The sequence below is a fragment of the Centroberyx gerrardi genome, chromosome 7 (assembly GCF_048128805.1).
Source record: "Centroberyx gerrardi isolate f3 chromosome 7, fCenGer3.hap1.cur.20231027, whole genome shotgun sequence".
Classification (NCBI taxonomy): Eukaryota; Metazoa; Chordata; class Actinopteri; order Beryciformes; family Berycidae; genus Centroberyx; species Centroberyx gerrardi.
In genome coordinates this window covers 10,668,496-10,691,392 of record NC_136003.1, presented here as the reverse complement: position 1 = coordinate 10,691,392, position 22,897 = coordinate 10,668,496, and the positions used below count along the sequence as shown (strand labels likewise).

The window sequence follows — 22,897 nt, the reverse complement described above, 5'->3', positions numbered from 1 at the left end:
GTGTCATCAGTGGCTGCCTGCCCCCTGTTGGCTGATCTGTTCAACTAGCACTGACACACGCAACATACACACACGCACACACACACAGTGGTAAATCAACAAACACTTTATAAATATATACTCATAGTCACTTTATTTCATTAAATTTGATAACAAAATGAACAAAATTGTAGGCTTGTTCATTAACTTTGCAGAAATGATATTGTTTCTCTGAATATACATATATTTATATAACAGTCGTATTACTATTTCAAAATTACATCAGTCATCTCGATTCGATAGATCTAATCCATTAAAATATGTAAATTTCCAGCAAAATATAAAAAGGAAAAAAAAGACCTCTATAAAAACAAAACATTCAGCCTCATGAAGAAACGGGAGCTCAGCTGAAAGATGAATGATCACATATTTCTGCTAGACGGTTATTTTTCCACAAGGTCAAAGCAGTTTCATTAACTAATGGGCTTACAGGTGATACAACAGTAGATATGGGTGGAAAAAAAACCAGACACAAATGGTTTGAGGGAGGTTGCCAAATAGATAAAAAGGCAAGTTCACTGAGGATCCTCTCTGTGGGGAAGGAAAAAAACGATGAATTATTCAAAAAGACATAGAAAATGAGCCGACAGCAACATATACTACACACCTTCACACACACCTAATACGCTTCCAAACATTGTTGGACTGCAACATAAATCTATCCGTTCACAAACATCCATAGGAATCTCTTCTAACAAATCTAGCTCTGAGTTAAAGGGAGGAAACAAAGATTTAAAAAAAAACAAAAAAACAAAAAACAAACAATCAGCAAGTTTTCAATCACAGATTCAAGCTTTAACCTAACCGGAGACGGACCACATTTTAATGTGGCGAGGGCAACTTTGAACTTGGCGGACCACACTTAGTTGAAGCATATGGGTTTTTAGACACATTATCAAATCTAGACACAATACAGTGGCTTTTGCAATTGTTTTTTTTTTTTTTTGAAGCAAATTCATTATACTAAAATGAATGATATTCCAAAGTACCGTTATGTAATCCTCATGTTATCAAAAGTGAGTTTCCCTTCTCAAATCCTATTCCGGAGACGGCTCTTTACCTCTCACGGCATCTTTACATTTTCCAATTTTTTAATTCGCTGTAACCGAGTACAGCAGTTCACTGAGGCCGTTGTCAGAAACTGAACACTCCTCCACTTCCTCTTTAATGTTTTCTGTCACATCAAGGGCTCCTCTCTTGTTTTCAACAGAGCACCTGGCCTCCAGACAACATTTCCACTGGCATCAGAGTCTACAACTCAAGCCACCCCTTGTTGACTGTGCGTATGCTCTTTTCTTCTTCTTCTTCTTCTCCCCCTCGCCTCCTTCCCCTCTTCTTCTGCTCTCCAAAAGCACTAGGGTGCAGCACTATAGCTCGGTGCGCGAGCGGGAGATGCGAGGGCCCTTCCGGATTTCTTTCCTCTTCTCTTCCTTTCTCCTCCTCTTCTCCTCCTCCCTCAGGATCTTCTGGAAAGCCTCTGCAGTGTGGAGCACCTGCGGCGGAGGAGAGAGGGCATGAGTTTATGAGAGAGAGATTTTAATTAAGGCTGTGTGAGAGACAGTGGTTTTGTTAGATTAGCTACATTTTCTGAAGAAAATGTGTTCCTGTATGTGTGTGTGTCACTCCCTCTCCCTTCACCCCCTCTCTTTTTAAAACTCTTCCTTCTTCTCCCCTCTCTCTCTATCTGTCTCTCCCAAATATGAAATATGGAAGGGGCGAGAGAGAGAGGGAGGGAGAGAGAGAGAGAGAGGGGGAGAGAGAGAGAGAGAGAGAGAGAGAGAGAGAGAGAGAGAGAGAGAGAGAGAGAGAGAGAGAGAGAGAGAGAGAGAGAGATGTATAGGTCCCATAGGCTTCCCTAACGATTGCCTGATCACAAGTCACGACTCTGGCTGAGAAAAATCCTCAACAAATAAATGTGACGGCTTTGATCTGAGAGAGTCTGCGAAGGAAGAGAGAAAGTGAAGGAGATGGGCGATATGAAGTTAATCCCTGATGTGGGAAAGTACAGTGAGCCGTCAGCATTGTGTCTGCAAGGTCAACAGTAAAAAAAGATGAGGCTTTGCATGTTGCTGCACAATGTAAGTAGCCTATTTTCACAGGGTTAGGGGAGTGTGAGTGAGTGTGACTAGGTGGTCACTAGATAGTGGTTGCTAGGGTTACTAGATGTACATGATGTTGCAGAATGGTATGGCAGAAGGGGAAATAGCGTGCACATGCTGTCTTACTCACATCGTCTCTCTCTGTGCGGTACGGGTTGGTGAAGTCTGGGGATTTCTCCGTTATTCCCAGCTCCTGTGACATCTGAGAGATGACGAGAGGGAACGACAGATGACAGAGCAGAGGAGGAGGAGGGGGGAAAATGATCATTTCTTCAGAAGACAGATAAGGGATGGAAATGAGACGGCGTCACAGCACTTATCCTACAGCAAAACAGCAGTATGATACTATTGCCAGGCGGCTGCAGACACAATCTAGTGTTCTTCTGTGTATTTTGGTGTCTTTTCCCATTTCAGCATTTCTGCTTTAGACAGCATTAGCTAAATGAAATGGAAGGGGCCGGGGGTTAAGAAGTAAGGGTGGGGTTACTGAGGCAGAAGTGTGGTCTGAACGCACGATTTCAGGGTGCTGAGGCTGAGGCTTCTTGAAGCAGAGAATTAATCCACTATATAATCCTCTTGGCACATTACTAAGGTCACAGATTAATCCCTCTGAGTTTAGTTCATTAACCTACAGATTAAATAACGAATACCATTTCATCTGCTTTGCTCTTTACACTTCTAAAGGCCACAATATGTGGAAAATTCTGCAGCGATGACAGACAGATGTACTCCAAGACCATTTTTCTCAAAGACTAAGTTTAATTACCAAGTAATAAATTACGTATTTGCAAATACTGATAACCCCATCAATACTGATGCCACTAGTTTATTAAAAATTGTGAAAAATTCTGCATGTATATTGCTAGGTGTCAAAGATCTTATTTTGTAATGTATTTGATGGATAGACATCAGATAATACTAGCACTCTGTTAATACTGTGATAGTTATATTTTATGCACCAGTCACCTTGATACTGCTATGCTTAATATTGTGTTGCACCGTTTTCTTTTCTTTGCAGTGTTACATATTGTCCTCGTTCTCGCTTTACCCTTGTGGGAAAAAAAAAAGGTTTTCATTTCACTGTGCACTTAGGGATGTTGAATTGAATTCTGTGTGCATGCAGCCTTCATGACCTCAGTGGATTATGACAATAGCACTACTGACAGGCAACACCGGTTAAGGATAATAAGGATAGGGTAGGTGACTGTGGTAAGCCAATTCAACCTACGTGATGTACTGTAAAGAAAGGAATTACCATTAAAAATATTGCTTGGAAAAAAAAAACCTATGAACCAGCATCTGATAAAGACTCAAAACAAAACAGAGTGCATCTACAATCTTCACCAAAATTAACACCGAGTGATGGCTTGGCGGTCTTACCAGTGTGAGGACGTGCTGGTGGGCCCCGCCGGTGAAAACCCCCGTCAGGTTGCAGAAGCGCAGCCCCCAGCGCAGCAGACCGCCCCAGTCAGCGTTCCGGTCGTAGTAGTGGTGGACGATACGGGGGAAACGCAGCGCCACGTCGCCGAAAAACGCTGTGTTCTCCACCACATGGGAGTAAGCTAGGGAGAGGGAGAGAGAGAAAGGTAGATAATTAGATGAGACGAGACAGAGGAGCAGAACTGTGAAGAAAAGATATATTTGGACTGATAATACACACAGAATACGCTCATAAATAGAACAAATGGAGGATTGGAAGAAGTGCAGCTCAAGCAATTTTTGAGCTTGTTTGGCAATGCTCAGATGTGTGTGTATGTGTGTGTGTGTGTGTGTGTGTGTGTGTGCGTGCGTGTGTGTGGGAGGGGGGGTTAAATAAGCTTGAACAAAAGCCGAGCCAACATCCATGGCATGCAGACAGGCTTTAGAGAGAAGGCAGATATTACAGACACACAGGGTATGAGGATGAGAGAGACAGACGGAGGCAGGAGGAGGGTTTAGAGACAGGTAACAGAGTGGAAGAATAACCAATCAGAGGTGGCGGATGACAGAGAGTGTAAGACAGAAGATTACAGAGCGAGATGGTGCTAGACAGAGTGGCTTATTGAGGGCGAGAGAAAGGGACAGAGTGTAAGAGTGACAAGATGGGAGTAGAAAAAAAAAAGTGAAGCGGACCCTCTTTGATCTTGTCGTCCATGGGGAAGGGGTCGTCCGGCTGCATGTTGGCCGCAACCAGGATTTGCCTCGAATCCTCCAGCACCTACAGTACATGAGAGGGGAAAGCAGCTCAATCACCAGGTATATTTACATGTACTATGAATTTATATCACTGGGGTGGTGCGCCTAACGAATACAGCAAAGTCAACGCTCATTAACAGACATATGCATCATCGGAGAGAAGAGATTTTACATTATATATAATGTGGTTAGAATATCAACAAATTGAATTTACACATATATTTGGAGAAGCAGAGTGAAAAGAGTAGAGAAGACTTAAACACACACCGACTCTCTCCCTCCTTCCCCCTCTCTCTCTCTCCCACACACACACATACAGAGAGAGTGGTATAGAAATGCTGACAATGTAACTCAGCCACTGAAGGTTGACTAGGCTAGTTGTCCTTGAGAAGCAGGCAGATACATAGATAGCTGTCCTCTGGGAAACGGAGGCATACAGTAAAACAAAGCCTCCAGCATAGCGTAATGCGAGTGAACGCACTCTGAGCAACCGAGCCCCGAATTAACATTCAAATGAATGCGAGCAAACATGCTGATGAATGTAATCATCGGATTTGAAGTGCTTGGTTCTCTGTTTTGCTGCGAACCTTCGTATCCTTCAATCTGCTGAGAGCACAAGAGCGTTAAGCTCCTGGAAGTAACTGTTGCTATTAATAATTTTTTGATACTATTGGCCTTGTCTGCTCTTTAGTTTTAGCTGCTGCTCAAAGACAAAAGCGCTGTGGATGGAAGTTGAATCTGAGAGGATGTGAGAATGAGAGAGAGAGCGCACGCACACACGCACACACACACACACTACCTTAAAGAGTCCTTTGAGCATGATGTCTATGATCTTGTACTGCTGGTTGATGTCATTCAGCTCCACCAGGTTCTTCAGAGCGTTCAGCTGGTCTTTCCTCTTGGTCTCAAACAGACGCTTGTCTGACAAGAGGAGGTCAGGAGACACTCTGCTTCACGAGGGCCTAACTTAGACATAGATGCACAGTCACGCACCCATCTGCCACATTAGATCACACACACACACGTATCCGTGGATGCGCATATGTTCACACTCGGTGACTTGGACATTGCATGCACACACACACACACACACACACACACACACAGACACACCGGCATTTGCCAGTGCGGCCGCCTGACAGCAGAAGGATACAGATCTCCAGGTTGGAGTCGTGTCTCGGCCTATGCGCGTCGGAGTCCGCCGAGCCGAGGGCCGCAGCAGCCAGCGCCAGGACCACCGCACACACACTCCACATGGTCAGCAGGGGGCGGCGGAGAGGCACTCTTCTGCATACACAGATAACAGGCCGGTGAGATGTAAATCACATTGTTAAACATCAAACGTCAGCACAGCTACACGGCGTCAAGTCGCTTCCATTCATTTAGGGCGACAGAAAGAGAGAGAGTGCACTTCACACCCTTTTAAAATGGAATTCTTCCACTGTGGTTGTCATGTTGGACACATTTCCCTTCTGATATTGTGTGTGTGGAGATTTTCACTTTCATGTGAAAAAATGGGTGGGAGAGAAGCTTTCACTGAAATCGTTTTCTTATTCATAAAGAACTAGCTTTTTTTTTTTTTTCTTCTTTCAGGGGCACCAGAAAGGCGCTCTCTCCTGTGATCCTTTTGGAATATGTGGAATAGAGAGACATGCCGGGGATAAATGGTCAATATGGAACACCAGAGGGTAGCAGGCATTTGAAGAGAGGCTCCTTATGTGCCTTTTAAACAACCCATCTGATGTCTGCCACTTGCAAAAAACCCCAGAGGAACTTTTACCGACTCTGTGTGCCAGTCTCCCTCTTGCATTTTCTTCCCTTCCCTCCCCCTCCCCCCCGCTCCCTCCATCCAAAGCAGTGGGCTGCCTCAACATTTTCTCAGTTCAACTTCCTCTCCCCTCAGAGGCTTTTAATACATTTGAAAGGGAGGGATGAAAGTGAGAAGATAAATACGATGGCTATAAATAGGGGCCTCGTCAAATGAATATTTGATGAAAGCCAAATTTTTAAGAAAACATTAGCAGAAAACAGAAGCGTGCGGAAAGAAGAGAAGACAACGTCGATAAAAACCTACATGACATGCATAATGCAGCGAGGGCTCCATCGATGATAATATCAGAGAGATGCAAGTTAGACAGAAGGGGGAATGGGGGTTGGTGGGTGGGTTGGTGGGTGGGTGGGTGGGTGTGGGGTAAAGTAAGATTGTGAGAGGCAGAAGGAAGGGAGGCAAGAGATGGGCATTGGGGGGCCGGGTGGAGGAGTGGGAAGGCGAGACCCTGAGGGAAACAACAGCTTTTCTGGTGAATATTTCATCTACCTTCGCCAAGACGTGGAAGAGTAAAACTGAAAGACACAAGGACGGGAGAGCGAGGGCGAGATGGAGGAGGAGCGCAAGGCTGTGCGAGAGGGTAATTTGCGCCAGGGACTTGATTTGAACTGATAGAATTAATCTTTACAAGTCTGGCTGCCGATTCTCCAATCTGAAGGACTAGGAAGTGAGCTACTTGCCGAGGAACCAATCTTCCCCTCGCCGCTCACATCTCAATATGCGCCAAACGTCTCGGGGTAGGAATGTTAATTTGGCCTGAATGAGTCCCCCTTTAACAACCTCATTCCCATCAGCGGGGAAAAGAATATGCTCCCAGACATCCATTCCCCATCTCAGAGGGTTTATAACATAGACCAGCGCTGATCATTTTACACTGAAACTTCTCCCTGTTTTACAGCGGCTTTTGTTCTGCGGCACAGCCCGACCAAAGGCGCTGGTCTCACAAAAGGTCTCAAGAGGTTATTTAGGGACCGGCCAACATGGCAGCATGAAAGGCCGAGCTGTTGAGGAACGCTGACAAACTCCCTTTGTGTCGGAGCTGCGCTGGCTTCGGCCGTGGTTTTCTGTGTTCGTTAAAGTCCCTTGTTAAAAAGAATAAACTTCTAACACACCGGCTAACTTTTTTCTTCTTACACTGTCAGCAGAAACAAGTGTTTTCCCGAGGACAGCTGAGTGAAGACAATGTTCGATTAAGACCAATTTGTGCATTCTGAGAACATCTTTTGGGTCGCTTCCCAGCTTTCTGAGAAACGGCGCACTAAATATCCGTAAGTGCTGGTCAAAAGCCCCAATATTTCTAGATAACAGCCAGGGAAGAGGGCCCCGTCTCTCCTACGGCAGCGACCTATTGGGCTGTTTGATGTGTCTGCGCGCTTCCCAGCAGACAGCAAGGCGGCTCTGACAGATATTTATTAGCAAAAAGGTTATCACCACTGGCACGATTTAATTCAGTCAACACGTATCCAGCGGCACGGCGTATCAGTGCGACGAGGCAAAGTGCTGAGATTTTAAGAGGCGTTGTACGAAGGATGTAACACATCAATCATCTCTAACATGGCATGGGCAGCACAGAAACGAGACTCTAAATGCATCCATTAACTGTAAGCAGGCAACCTCATCACACAGGTCAGGCACTTTAGAAAATAAGACGTAGGAAAATCTCCCTTGAAAAAAACACTCGCATTTTGAGATCTGATTACACTTGGCTACACCCTGACCAAATGAGATTGCCTAGGTTACAGCGAGCGAACATGTTCCAGAGGTGATAATGTGGCAGGCGATAGAGATGTTAATTTCAAGTGCTCCTTGAACGTTACACAGGGCTACTTAGGGGAGGAATGAGATCTTTGAAGGATACATGACTAACATGCCTTACAGTTAAAAGTTGGCTATTGCTGCCTATAGCTATGAGACGACAGCATCCCTACATCCTAATTCTCCTCCGCCCGCCTCACTGGAGGTGTACGCTGCGTTTAGTCCAGGAGGAATAACAGCACATACACACATCGGCCCGGTGCATGTCGAGCCATGCAGCCACAGTACAGCAGAGCAGCCCTGCAAGAAACCTTGTCCGCTTTAATATTCTCCCTGGGGGAATCCTGAGGTGGATCGATTCCCCTTCAGCCGACTGGGGGGGACCCCGCTTCAGATCGGGTCTGTCGCTGTGGCACCCGAGTCGGGCCAGGTGCCTCTGCCAAGGGGAGGTCTGAAGGCAGAGTGGTTCTTCCTGAAGCCGCTGTAAGCCCACATAAATCTCTTGGCCAGGGGAGACTTTCTTCTCTGCCAGCAACATTCTCCTGTGGCACAGAAGTTGACGTTTGATTTCCTGTGTGGGAGACCCAGGTTCAAATCCGGTACGTTACATAAGCACCAGGTCTAATCATACTATAGACTCGTGAAGATAGCTCCACTCTGCATCTGAGTCCCCTGCGGTGTGGATACATTTATCCAATATTCTGCAATGTAATTAACCATTCTGACACTTCTCTAATCTTGGCAAATCAAATCTAAAGGCTTAGCGGGCTTTTTAGAAATCACGCTTCTACCATGAGAGGGAAACGGTCGGATCCATTAACTGACCACCTCTGTGACATTAATTTTATGAGGCAAAACTGACCCTGGAGCACACTCTGAGGCTGGATAAATCAAGAAGCCTATCAGACAGCTGGATGTGCTGTGGGAACGGATCCAGATCCAGATCCCGATCCCCCTCAGGCTGTAAGCCTACCGTGGGAGGTTTGAGGTTCAAGGACTGACACATCATCTCTCTCCCTCCCTCTGCCATCATTCATGCAGAGGGAGCGCCGCGGACATGCGTAATGGTGATGATGATGGCTGTATCTGAATAAAGACTGTCATGTGGACCTTCAATTAGAGATTGGTTAATTGATTGCATGTCCCCTACCTGACCCGAGTTCCCTTCAGCGCTGCGACTGTCTAAGACCAATTAAGAGTTCATTTACTTAATGCACTCATTAGAAGCAAATGATTAGAATTAATTATGAAGCCGGGTAATGTTAGATAATTTCCGGTAAATAAATATCAACTCCGCAATCATAATTATAACCTTATGTACGATTCCATCAAAAGATTTCACCGAGGGACCCAGGGGAGCGCTTTTGGAGATTAACCAAATATTTAAAGTTGGTCGTCGACGGATCGATGACGCCTGCCAGCGCATCTGTATGCCCCGCTGGATTCATCAGCCACTGGTCAGCACAGTTGAGCCGACCAATGAAGCGCTGGACATCATCACAAACTCGCGGATCACTCACCGTGTAGTAAGAAGCAGCAGCAGCAGCGCCAAACGGCAGCGATTAGCGAACGGTGTTGCTCCAAAGTGCAGTTTAATCTTTACCTCTCAAACGCGCAAAGGTCCCGTCGACCGAGGATGGGACAGTTTTCTACGATCCTCAGGTGACAATACGGCGGTGCAAACGTTCATTTACATGCGGCTCTCGCTGCTCCACTCCGCCAGCGCCACGATCGCACCGGCTGGCTTTGCCTTGGACGAATGACAGCGAGTGCGATTACACGGAGGAGGATGTGGTTTCCACACGGAGGACTTAGGGAGACACACCAGACCGTGGTACACGTAAACCATTCCCCCCTCCCACCACAGCGATTTAAATTATTTGGCGATGTAGAGCCTTCGAAAAATGGTGTGATTTTTTTCCCCACTGATCTGTAAACAGGGGTCTAATGGAGAGTAAACCCACCTACACTCAGTTTACCCATCTTTCCATTTGCCGATGAGTTTATCCAGACGTGTTATCAGATAAATTCATAGTAGCCTATATATTAGTGGTTCTCAGTGTGGGGTCTGGGAACCCCCAGGGGTCCTGGAGGAGGTTCAAGCAAAACGAGGCTTATTTTAATTTGACTATAATTTAATTTACTAGAAATTATACCAATTACAGAATGTAGAAAATGACTATTCTAATAATAAGGCTATTCTAATGATGAGGTTTCACTTGCACCGCTGTTATCTCTCCACATACACAGTTATACAATTCAATACTAAATCAACAACAGAAATCGTCCCATACAGCGGTCCTGGAGCAAAATCCCCTCACATGGGGGTCTGTGGCCTGATGTGATGTGTGTCTGTTTGGGGGGTCTGTGACATGAAAATGTCTGAGAACCCCTGGAATATTTTCTATGTATCATATCATAGCATTACCGTAGTATCATAATAAGAAGTGTCAAATTGATGCTTGATTTGATTTTTTTTATAGAGCTGGTTGCCTTATGATGATCACTGACTCAAGGTCATAGTTTGGCCATCTTTTATTTATCTCATTTTCATGTATCACTGCCTGTAAATATAAGCTGAATTATTCATAATGAACAAATAAATAGTTTCAAGAGCTAGGTTACAATGAAAAATGCAGGTAGTAACAAGTGCCACTTTAGGAACAGAATCTAGGACAGCATACTAAGTAAATAGGAATCAAATAAATAAAACAATAAATACTAGTAAATAGGAATCAAATTAATAAAACAATAAAACAACAAAGAAGTTAGGAACCAAATAATCTCTATAATATATCTGTTGGTCTTCCAGAATATCTGCCTGCTTTCAGTGTTAAGTCAGACAGACAGATGGACAAGTCTCCCACACGCCTGAAGACAAGGGTTAAGGAGAGGCAAGGCACAGTAAGACAGGAGGTGTGTGTGTGTGTGAGAGAGAGAGAGAGAGAAAGAGGATGAGTGTGTGAGAGAGACAGAAAAAGGGTGAGAGAGCGCGAGAGGGGGAGAAAGGGTGAGTGAGAGAGAGAGGGAGAAAGGGTGAGAGAGAGAGAGAGAGAGAGGATGAGTGTGAGAGAGAGAGAGAGAGACAGAAAAAGGGTGTGAGAGAGGGGGAGAAAGGGTGAGTGAGAGAGAGAGGGAGAAAGGGTGAGAGAGAGAAAAAGTGTGCATGTGGGTGGGTGAAAGAATGAATGAGTCTGTGTGTGTGTGTGAGAGAGAGAGAGAGAGAGAGAGAGAGAGAGAGAGCGAGAGAAGTCAATCAGCATGACAGATGTACTGAGCCTTGAAGTACTGCTTCAGACAGAAATATAACGACTCCGTATCGTACAACACACTTTCAAAGAGATTAAGTGAAAAGCATGACACAGAGATTCAATCAATTGCCAGAGAGAATCAATAAAAATGCTCTGCCGGCTTTTGAAATACCAGTATCTTTCATGTGTGGAGAGTGAGAGTGTGCGTGTGTGTGTGCATTTTCGGAAAACACTTGTCAGACGAGATATACTCTCAAAGGTGTGTTAAAGGCGTTAGTAGAGTGTGCGTGTGTGCAAAACTGTAGTTCATGTCGAGTGCGTGTGCATACGTGCCTGTATGAAAGGCTGTGTGTGTTTTGTGCAGTTCAGAGGTGCGTATGAGTCTGTTCTGGTGAAGGATACAGGATGTTGCTGGGCAGGCCGTGGTGGAGGCTCTCGGCGAGGGGCGGAGGACCCACGGACTCCATCACGCTCCTCAACCTCCGTCTCTGCTCCTCCGTGGGTGGCGGCTGCAGGACGCTGCTCTGGAGCTGCATGAACAAAAGAGGACAGGGAGAGTTTTTGTCTGCTTTTGTTTTCTGCGAAAGCTTCGGCAATCCCTCGAAGAAAAAAAAAAAGCGCTCTGAGACCGTAAAGCTTAATGAACTGAGATGAACTGAATTAAGAAGGAGAGGAGAGGACAGAACAGGAGAAAGGAGAGGTATAAGGAGAGGACAGGAGAGGAGAGAGAGAGAGAGAGTGAAGGAAAGGCAAGAGAGAAAAGGATAGGCGAGAAGAGGACATAATGATGATACAGCACTAAAGTTGAGAAGCAGTGAAGACAGGGGGATGAGAAGAGAGCAGAGGGGGGGACCAAACAGTGAACAGTGAAAGAAGAGGAGAGGTGAAAGGCTTTATTTGTCCCTGAGTGGCCGATTAAATTTTCCGAAAACCACAGAAAACACTTTTTTTAACCTTACCACAACCAGACAGCCACTTAATAACCAGACAAGTTGACTAAGAGTCTTATTTGCAGTAACAGCCTAGAGGAGTAGCGGGGAGACTTGTACAGTCACACCTGGGAGCTGCTGAGCGCTAGAAAAGAAAGCGAGAGAGGAACCACTTCTACTGCAAAAAGAAAACTATTTATTTCAGCTGTCACAAAGTCACATACACTAGATAAAAATGTGTACAAAGGCCATGGAACAGTAAATATAGCTGCACAATACATGTACACTTTAGGCAACAAGCAAAAGTGCATAAACTCTCCCTCAGACAGCAATGAGGAACTGAATATACTGTAGAGAATCCCTGCAATCAAGAGAAAAAAACTTTTGAAAGCAGTTACAAGGTTGCGGTGCTTTCCCAGACAAACACTAGCAATGAACAGTCCCAGTAGGGAAGCACACGCTGAGAACAAAGATTTCTGTTCACATTAGTTCATGAGGAACTGCCCAGTACTGGCACAGCGTTTGCAACTGATCGGCTCCACTGGAGCAGTCTGAGGTTCAGTGCTTTCCTTAAAGTAACTTCAATCGAAGTACTTGAGGGAATGGAGCATGTTACTCATTCACCTTCCCCACTTTGATCTTCCCAACTAGTCTGAGGATTAGTCTGAACTGTGAACGGTGGCCACAAGCCACCTTCAACCTGCAGAGTCACACTTCAGAAGAACACAAGATACTATATATACATGTACGTATATATATATATATGTATATATATACTGTATATATAAGCTGAAATAAAAAACAATGAGTAGATGCACTGATCCTGTGTATATAAGGCAACATAACAATATTATCTCAATATTATCACTAGTAGCAGCAGTACAATCGACTTTACAACAGCACCAAGATCTCTAACATAATCCTAATTATCATCATCATCATAATCACCATCCTCTGCACCATGACCACCATCCTCTGCACCATTGGAGCGAGCAAAATGTCCAAATCCTTCTGGTCTCTGAGTTTAAGAAGGTGAAGGCTGCAGGAGTAAAAGACTGTTTGTACCTTCTTGTCTTGACGGTGGCGTAGTTAGAGCTGACAGGCCAAACTACTCAGCATCAATATACTGTACATGCTGACCCACACCACCTGGCAAGAGCAATTTTGATTTGACACCAAGATGGCTGTACCAACAGACCAGAGAAAATAACAGCGACTCTATATATGCTTGGTAAAAACATAAAAAAGAATGATCCGTCCACCTCAAACTTTAACTAGTTTCCTGAGAAAGAACAAGTCAGAGTTACACTCAAAAGTATTTGGCAACAGTTCCCATCACCTGGCCCTTGAGGATGGTATTTTGAGGGGTAGGCAGGTGAAGGTAGGTGTGAAAAAAGTGAGTTCTAACGCTGTTCAGTAATTGAAAAGAGGGGAAAGAGGAAAGAGGGGTGAGTGAGATAAAGTGAGTGGGGTGGGAACAATTGTGAGAGCTCAGAGAACGGGAGAGGGGAAGCAAAGGAAGAGGGAGAAAAGAAAAAGCTATCGAGCGAGAGGTCAGACTTGAGGAAACTGGGGGCCAAGTATAAAAGTATAGAAGTGATAGAGAGAAATAGAGCGATAGGTGACAGACTTCCTCTAGTCTGGGGGACGTTATAAGAAGTCTGCAAGCAGTAGAAACCATGAAAACACAATCTCCTCTAAGGTCAGGACCCTCTCATCTGACAGCATTCCAAAAATCGCTTTGAGATCGAACCAAAATATTGTTATAGTTATCGTTAAGGATGTCTTTTATAGTTATCATAGTGGGAACACAACCATTCTATTTACTTAGAATGATTTAAATGTTTTTATAGTTATAGATTTCTTTACAGTTATTGTTCTAGATGTGAATGGACCTTTACACTGGCCACTGAGTCACACATACACATAAACATAGAGACAAGAAGACAAGCACATGCGCAAGGTGAGATAGTAAATACCCACAGGCTAAAGGTGCAAAAGCAAATGATGCATGTGTGCTCACAGCGTACACATACACACACACACACACACACACTCAGTTGACAGCTATGTCAGGACCCTTGGGGAGGCAGCAGGAAGGCAGTATGATACCAGATCACTCATGACAAATGAGCACAGAGAGAGCTTCCTCACAAACTGAGATTTCATTTCAGTCCAGTGGCAGATCGACAAAACGCATGAAACCTCTGAAGTTCAGCGTTAGTGTGTGTGTGTGTGCGTGTGTGACAGGTTGGAGCAGCAGAGATGACAGAAGGGAAACTCAGTACTGTCTTGAGACTGTTAAGAGAATTCTGTCTGTCACATTGAACCCTGCCTCTCAGTCCCCACAAACACACAGATGCGTACACACATAAACACGCACACGCGTCCACACAGAGATGTGCACTCACACACTCAGATGCGCACGCACACAGGCACATGCCCACACATACACACAAAACAACTCCCAACCCCGCCTCCCTAGCCGGTACAGTGTGTGCCATCATTCTGTCACTCCTCTGATTCTGAGCCACTTTCAGAATACAAACTAAGGTTTTATGATGCTGTGAAGCAAACTGAGCTGGCCTTTACACATTTGTTGCAAAGTTAACTATAATACCAACGAGGAAGTAGTAAACCATCTTTCTAGCTATGTCACTTGTGTTGAAATCACCTTTTCAGACAGAAATGGTTGTATAAAATACCATATGGCCGTTGAGGTTCTTTACTGTGATTTGGCTAACAACTGGATATTGACTCAACAAGATGCTAAAATGATAATCCGCTATATTCATCAATTATATTGCTCATTGTAATCATGACTATTAATCTCAATTATTAGTCTCCATGATTTGGGGAACAAAATTATTTTATCGCAATTTTGCATGTTATATTGGGAGCTATAATAGCTGAGGTTCAGGAGCAGCATCACAGCTCAACTCCACCTCTTCCTGTCATGTAGCGTTAGAAGCCTACCTGCCCTACATACCTGCTTGCTCTCGTTCTGCCGTGCCCCTCCCTCACTCCCTCCTCCTTTGTTCTCTCTCTCTCCTCTCTCTCTCTATCACAGGGTTCCCGTGGGGGAGACATCATGCCTGGGAGCTGCGGCGGATCAAACACCTTCCCCAAGCCGCAATCAACACCGTTCAGAAGTCGTCGCTCTCTTTACCAACATCATTCGGTGTCATTAAACGTCCTAAAACTACATGCAGTTGATGGTGTGGAACTTGGCTCAACATCTTGCCTGTTTTTAACTCCAGTGGGTGTTGGAAATTAAATTGTTTCAATATCGCTGATTGACTAAAATCCAAATATATGATTGTGCACAAAGCGTGCAGCCCTACAGTGAAGCACACTCTCTCGGGGATTATTGCCAAATTATTTTGTGCTTCTCAAATCACACATAATTCAAAATGCTCATATCTGAAAACACCAGTGACAAACTGTGAAGTCTGATTGTCAAACTTCTGCCAGACATGATATTATGTGAAGTATTATGCAGTCCCACACTGAGCCTACGATTGTTAATTGGGGTTTTGCTACTGCAGTGCTGCTGTGCAAAACGCTGCTATTTTATTTGCATAAAGTACCATGGTCCTCAACTTCCCCTTCCTGGTTGTGCCTGCTGTCTGTGTTTCGCTGCCCTTGCTGTTCCCCACAGAAAATGAATAAAAATTTCAAAGTGATGTGAGCACGGCATCAGCTTGACTGATACTGAACTTTGAATGAACTTGATTTCTCTTTTTATCATTTTCATTCAGGAGTGCAGATATTCGTGGGTGACAGCATGTTGAAGGTATATTGAAGGTGTATGAATCCATATGTTCTCAGTGTGTCCTACAGCATTCTATGTGTGTGTGTGTGTGTGTGTTTGTGTGCATGTTGTCCCAGTTGCTCTCTTTAAGTACTGTAAGCCCCCGAGAGCCAGTGCATGTGTGTGTAGGGATGCGCGTACACATACGCCTGTGTGCGTGCATGTCTACCCATGCACGGCGGATACTTTGGGGCAGATGTGTGTGTGTGTGTGTGTGTGTGTGTGTGTGTACGTGCACACCATGCAAAGCTGTACCTGTGTGAGGAGCAGCCTGAGGGCCTGTGCTGCGTCCTGGCCGAGCTCCTTCACCCCCCTCCTCCCCACCGCCTCCATCACCTGAAGCAGGTCAGGCTCCCACAGCACTGCCGTACTGCCCTGCCGCAGGAGCTGGAGGACACACACATATAGATATACAGTATATTACACACACATATATACACACACAAAGGCACGCAATCATGCACGCATGCAGATACACAAACATGCACACGTGTGTATGTACACAAGCATACATACATAGACACATACACACGCACTTCCACTTGCATGCAAAAACACACACACAGGCAGACATAAACACACACCAAGGGTGAGAGGAGTATGAGAGAGAGAAGAGTGAGACAAAGCAAGTGAAAAGGAGATAATGAGAGAGATAAAGAGAGAAGGGAAAAAGAAAGAAAGAAAGAGAGAGGGGAGGTTGAGATAAAGACAGAGAGAAATATAAAGAAAAAAAGTGAGAATAAATAAATAAATAAATATATTTCTTCTGTAATGTCTCCCAAGTTTCTGTGTTGCATTGTGTTGTGCTGTGTTGTATTGTACCACATTGAACTGTATCAACTATCGATCACTTTTGCATTTTATTTATCACCTGCATTCAACTTTTAATCAATAATTGATTACTGCTCAGTACCATGGCCAATAAACTTTACTTGACTGGAGTCACCAGTGTGACGGTGTGTTGCATGCGTAACAGTATGTGTGTGTTTAGATGCATATATGTATGAGTATATGCGCATGCGTGTGTGTGTGTGTGTGTGACATCTCACAAGTGTGATGAGTGTGAGAGTGGCGGGGTGCAGAAGGCAGCTCTCTCCTGAGTTGAGCAGGGAGTAGAGGAGGAGTCGAGTCCAGGGCTGACAAACCACATACTGGGCTGAACACACACACACACGCACAAACACACACACACACACACACAGAACACAGGCAGGGGGAGGAAGATGACAAGTTAGGGTGCCCAATTCAGTTCAATTCAATTCAATTTCACTCTTTTTTTTACTTAACTGCAATCTGTGACAAACTCACAACATTCACAGCAGCAAGTAAAAAACATTCTCAGCATACAGTGAAAAAACATGCATGTTAAGACAAACAAGACGTGTGTAAGAGAGAGAAAGAGAGGGCGAGAGAGAGAAAGAGCGAGAAAGAGAGGGAGAGAGAGAGAATCTGACACTGATGTGCACACGCTCTTTCACATGCATGGACACACAAACACACACATACACATTCTTTCATTCTCTCACACTCACATTCTCTTATTCCCCTCTCTCTCTCTCTCACACACACACACATATACATTATATTTCCTTCTATCTCTTTCCCCCACACACACACATTTCCTCTCTATCTCTCTCACACATATACACATTTCCTTCTCTCGCTCACACACACACTCACACACTCTCTCTCTCTCTGTCTTGTCTGGTACCTGTAGTGGGACTCTTCCTGTGCAGAAAGCTCAGCAGGGAGCCTAGACAGCTGACTGAGACTCTCAGCAGCAGCTCATGCTTCTGAAGAGAAAGAAGGCACGAGGGTGAAAGATAAGAGAAAACTAGAATATACAGAAAAAAAGAAATGGAGAAGAAGAAAAGAATGCCTTCCCTCCATGAAATGTCATATCATTGTGAGCCATGGCAGCCATGGGAATGTGTATGGAAATGGACACAAACACAGACACTGACGCACAGAAAACAGACATGGACAACACATACTGTACACCAACACGCGCACGCACACACACATCAATGGGCAGAGCTAGGGCCAGAAACAAAGGGAGAACAAGGGAACACCAGGGAGAGCAACTGAGTGAGGGTTTAATAATGCATGTCTCTCCCACAGTGGCGGTCCTGGCAGTGAGCACTGAGTAGTGTCCAAAAATACTGAAGTAGGCCAGGCGGATATATAGAGGACCGTGGAGAGTTACACCCTAATCCTGAGGCAGGGAGGAGAAGACAGGAGAGGAAAGGAGACGAGGGCAGAGGAAAGGAGATGAGAGGAGATGAGAAAGTGAGGGAGGAGAAGTGGGTATAGGGGAGAGAGAGAGAGAGGACAGATGAGATGAGGGCAAACGAGGAGAGGAAGATGAAAGGAGAGGAGAGGTTAAGATGAGAGGATGAGCGGAGGGGGAGTAAAGGGAGAAAGTGAGGAGAAGGTAAAGGAGGGAGAGCCCAAGCTGATAGGAGTGGAAAGGGGATGAAGGATGAGGAAAAAACATGGTTGAGTGGAATGAATGTGGTTGACTGGAAGGGAAATAAGGGAGAAACAAGAGGAGAGGGGGAGAGTGGAGGCACCTTGAGAGTGGCATGTAATCCTGCTACTAAAACAAAGCACAGAGGGGGAGAAGAGTGCAAAAAAGATGACGGGAAAAAGGAAATGGGAGGAGAGGAGAGGAGAGGAGAGGAGAGGAGAGCCACTCAGGAGTTGCAGCATATAACCAAACCAGAGCATCAAGGGAGAAAGGAGAGCAAAAGAAAGGAGAGGAGGAATGAGGGGAATAGGGGAAGGGGACTGCTACTCATATCAGCTGCTGAGCAGCAGACTACAGAGCGCTGAACCGCAGAGCCAAAGCTCAGTTCAGCACTACAGTCCCTTACATAGAGAGGAAAATCCACTGGTATGGAACCAGTGGCTGCCATACTGCAGCGGAGGCTCAGACTAAGCAAGAAAAACACGCTGACAGGATACAGAATTATCCCTGGTTTGTAGATTTTCATCCAGATTTTTTATTTTATTGTGTATTTGTAGATTGTCAACAAACAAAATTTAAATATCTATTTTGCATATATATGTTGTTTTTTGTTAGCCTGTCGTGATGTGAGCTATGATGACAAACATTTGGTATCCACTCTCAACAGACTGCAAAAGATTAGGACTTAATAACTTGCCAATGCTATACTGTAGCAGCATGTATCCAGATGAGCTGTGAGTATAGATAAATTCAACAATTCCTTGTTTATCTAAACCAGAAAATGATATACTGCAATGGATGGCATACTGGTGTTGTACAGTACTGCACATTTGCACAATTTCAGACCTCAATGTGTATAGGAACCTTGAAACTAGAGCAGAACCTCAGAAATCTGAACAGACAAGTTGAATGTAGTAAAATAATGTAGTAATAGGACAAGGACAAAGTGATTGATTGGCTGTCATTTAAATTGCAAAACTAAACTAGCAGCCTTCTCAAAGTACATGTGCACATATCAAATTTTAATCAGGCTCTCAGTCTTGAATTTCAATTTCATGATTTCATTGATTCAGTACAAACCGTTTCATCCTGCCAACATCCATTCCTCGGGGTTTGAATAAATAAGGTTACTGTACAGTAATTTTGCACTAAGCTAACTTTGCACAGCTCATATTCTTCATCAGTGTGTCTCGTATCACAATGTGCTCATAAAGTCAGTGTGTTATATGTGAATGTCTTGCAAAACAAATGATTTGATCTTGTGTCTATTTAATGGAAAATGAGTCTTGTGAATTGAGCTGTGCCTGAGCTGCATCTTATTGCCATTTACATTACGACCACTCAGTAGTGGAGCTGCTCATAAGCCCTGCAAAGCCATGTGATTTATTGATTTATAATATCTCAGCCTCAGCCATATAGGAAAAAATGCACCCTTTAAGTACGACTGCTCTGACTTGGCCATTAACTGATGACAGTAAAGATATTGGGTAATATATTTGGTTGTGTGATAAAGCATTTTAGTGCTTCATAACTCTTTATATGGTGCCTCTGTGTAGTGTGACACTCAGGCGCTGCTTTGATCGTAAAAAGTTACCATGTTGAGAGAATAATAAAGTCAAAGGCCTGTTTAAGTATCAACATATGTGAGTCATCCGGTGCACACTAGTGTCTGTAGATAGATTCTTTATAATCTCTTTAACAAAGAGTCTATCTACTGGATTGCTCACATATTTTGGGCCATATTGGTTCTTGCTCTTGCTGGCACCCGGGAGAAGTAGCACTGCTGCACACGGGCGCTCAGGTATACTTGGCCTCTTTAAGTATCTTAATATGAGTGCTGGTGGGAGATCAGCCTGCCTCTTTAATAATAAGCAGCCAAAGTCATTACACCAGTTGAACGTTTCTAAGCACATTTTGGAGACACCAGCGATGGTTTGGGATATGTGTGGCATTCTGTTATGCTAACTGTTAAATCTATTAAAATCTTATTTTCTGCATTTCCTTGTTTGTGAAAGGAAAGAGAGAGAGGGAAGGCATGCAAAGAAGATCATAGCTGGATTCAAATCCACTACAAAGTAAGCACATCCCTGTTCACCAAGCCACTGTGAATGACACCGCCTGACTGTGCAACGTTAACTTGTGTGCTGGAAAATGACACCACTAAAAAGATAACGAGGGCTTGGAGCCTAAGTGCGATTTTGGGCAAATATGAGTATTATATATCAATTGAAAGGTCTCAGTGAGATCTTTTCAGTGCCAAAAGGACACAACTGAAATCATGACCCATAAGTTTTAATTAAACAAAAACTGAAAGCCGTAACAGTAAAAGTAGGGTTTTGTTTGCTGCCAAAAGGGCGTAACTGCACTTACGCCCTTTTGACACCAGCAAAACCCCACTTTTGACACTGAACAAGCGTTGTGGGTAGAGGATTCTAACACTTAGGTCAACTCAAAATGCATGCTGACGTAAGTAATGCTAGCATGGCAGCATGATCACATCATTTTTAGTATCTTATTCATATCCTAATTAATATTCTAGGTCAATATTAGATGAATGTAAATATGTTAATATTCCCATGAAATACTTTGGCCTATAGATTCAAAATGTTATTTTATAATGTTAGGAGTGTGAACTGGTCAAGATGAGCTCTGGTAGTAAGACTGCTGGTAGCTGAAGTTATCCCTCAGTGTTATGAGGAGTTTTACAGGTCTTTGAATGTGTCCCAGGACACATCAATAAGTGATGTGTCCTGGGACACATACAAAAATGTATTATACTAGCAAAAGAAAAAAAAAAAGTAGTAGTTTAGAATCAAAAGTAGTTTCTTATGTCTATAGAGGTTTATTAAAAGTTTTTAACAGAAAAAATGTATCAATCAATTTGATATGTTCCATGTAGCCTACAATTTTAAAGGCCTTGGTGAAAGTTGCTGAGCATTACTTCAAGATAAAGATATTCATTCTGATGTAGTTTTATATTTCAATGTTGACTGAAGTGTAATTGCTAGATTTGTATTAAAATGAATGTGTTTTTACAATTGTTTACTTACATACGCCCATATTCTGCATGGCTGTATTGGGACAATGTTTGTGCCAAAAAGGCGTATTTCACTCTTTTGCCATTTTTAAAAAAGTTAACAAATATAATTCAACTTAAACTGTAGCAGTATTGTTTTTATAGTAATGCTCAATCTGATAACACAAAAAGTTAAAATATTGTGCTTAGTATGTGGTAACGGCAGCTGATCCAACTTTGATCAAAATTTCTTTTGGCTCTCCTGTAAAATCTACTATAACGCACTTACGCCCCTTTAGCTCCAAGCCCTCGATAATATGCAACCAAAGCGCATGATGTGAAATGTGAACAAACATCAATCACAGCTGGAGTCCTTAAGTTTATAATTAGTAACCTTCTAATTGTCACTTGATGAAAAACAATACATTTAGTTAGCACTCCACTTTCATTACAACAGCAGAAATTAGGTTTTATCTGTTATTTCTGCCTTTCACAAACCAGGAAATGTGGGAAATGTGATATGAACACTTTGTACAGTTAGCATATGCAACACATCTCCTGTGATGGCGGGTGCCTCCAAAAACGTGTTTGCAAATGTGTAGGTTTGTTTTTTTTTACATTTGATCACACCACCATATTTTCGCTCCATCAGAAAGACCCCCCTCCCACTTGTACACTGAATCCCTCACCACATATACAGGCAACTAATTATAAGTCATTATATATTATGTTTTATGATATGATATGGTATGATATGATATGATATTTTAGTTTAAACAATAGAGAGCTAGCAAAGAAGTTTTGTGTTTTTATGTGCGGTATTTATTTAGATGGGGAATGCATGTGAATCAGAGTCAGAGTCAGAAAGAGCTCGGGGCAAAAATGCCCTTTAAAGTTCATAAAATGCCTGTGAAATTAAAAATGAGGGGGCCAAAATGCCCCAATAATTAGGAGTACCCTTTGTGCATTTCACCCTGTTCACATTTTATTCATTGAATGGTCAAATATTCACACGTGAATGTGATTGCTTTCCCCTGTAGGCCACCATAGGTGATTCGTGGGAGCCTATGACTGGGGGGTTCTTTCCAGTGTATCCTGGGTGAGAAAAATGTACCATATTTTGATCAAAAAAGCAACCAAGTATGCAACCTGAAGTAGTAGAAAATGCGGCACCACGCAGCCAGCAGTAGAGAAAATGCTGACCCCACACAAACCACTCTTTCAACAAAAAATAAAACAGCCAATATTGTAAAACACTCAACTATCGGCCTGCCACCAGTTTCCAGCAGTGGGGAAAAAATGTGTGGGACATGTATTAGGCTATATTATGATTTCAAATAATCCAAATTTTAGTGGTATGAATTGAGTGTTTATTTGCCAATATGCAAAGCAAATTATTTCAATTATTTTATTTTATAGTATTATTTCATAGTTCAATAAACTTTTATCCAAAAAGGACCAAAATGGCCCTTAAAATTCAGACCAATTTCTTACCCTGCCTGTCAAGTATTTGGCCTAGAA

At 43.5% G+C, this 22,897-nt stretch overlaps 2 protein-coding genes across 4 annotated transcripts in view; both read right to left on the bottom strand.

Annotated features, from left to right (window-relative positions):
- Window positions 1–175: 175 nt before the first annotated feature.
- On the bottom strand, window positions 176–9,638 carry ccdc134 (coiled-coil domain containing 134). Of its 3 annotated transcripts, XR_011784727.2 has the most exons (8): window positions 9,417–9,638; window positions 5,467–5,600; window positions 5,113–5,234; window positions 4,251–4,335; window positions 3,519–3,700; window positions 2,269–2,340; window positions 1,100–1,532; window positions 176–570 (listed from the first exon to the last, which is right to left on the bottom strand). XR_011784727.2 is itself a non-coding variant. In XM_071902034.2 (7 exons), the coding sequence occupies exons 2-7, from the start codon at window positions 5,567–5,569 to the stop codon at window positions 1,407–1,409; spliced, it is 690 nt and encodes a 229-aa protein (XP_071758135.1). In that variant the 5' UTR covers window positions 5,570–5,600; window positions 9,417–9,638; the 3' UTR covers window positions 176–1,406. The 3 variants fall into 3 exon arrangements, 2 of the variants coding, with proteins under 2 accessions (XP_071758135.1, XP_071758136.1); XM_071902034.2 differs by having other exon boundaries at window positions 176–1,532; XM_071902035.2 differs by having other exon boundaries at window positions 176–1,532; window positions 5,467–5,597.
- Window positions 9,639–10,682: 1,044 nt separating this feature from the next.
- The window catches only part of mei1 (meiotic double-stranded break formation protein 1), a 57,674-nt gene continuing 45,459 nt past the window's right edge, over window positions 10,683–22,897 (bottom strand). The window contains exons 28-32 of the mRNA XM_071901966.2: window positions 17,602–17,683; window positions 16,940–17,046; window positions 16,146–16,277; window positions 11,550–11,677; window positions 10,683–10,767 (exon numbers count right to left, since the gene is read on the bottom strand). Of these exons, the coding sequence (XP_071758067.2) occupies window positions 10,683–10,767; window positions 11,550–11,677; window positions 16,146–16,277; window positions 16,940–17,046; window positions 17,602–17,683 (534 nt within the window). The remainder of the gene's footprint in view (window positions 10,768–11,549; window positions 11,678–16,145; window positions 16,278–16,939; window positions 17,047–17,601; window positions 17,684–22,897) is intronic.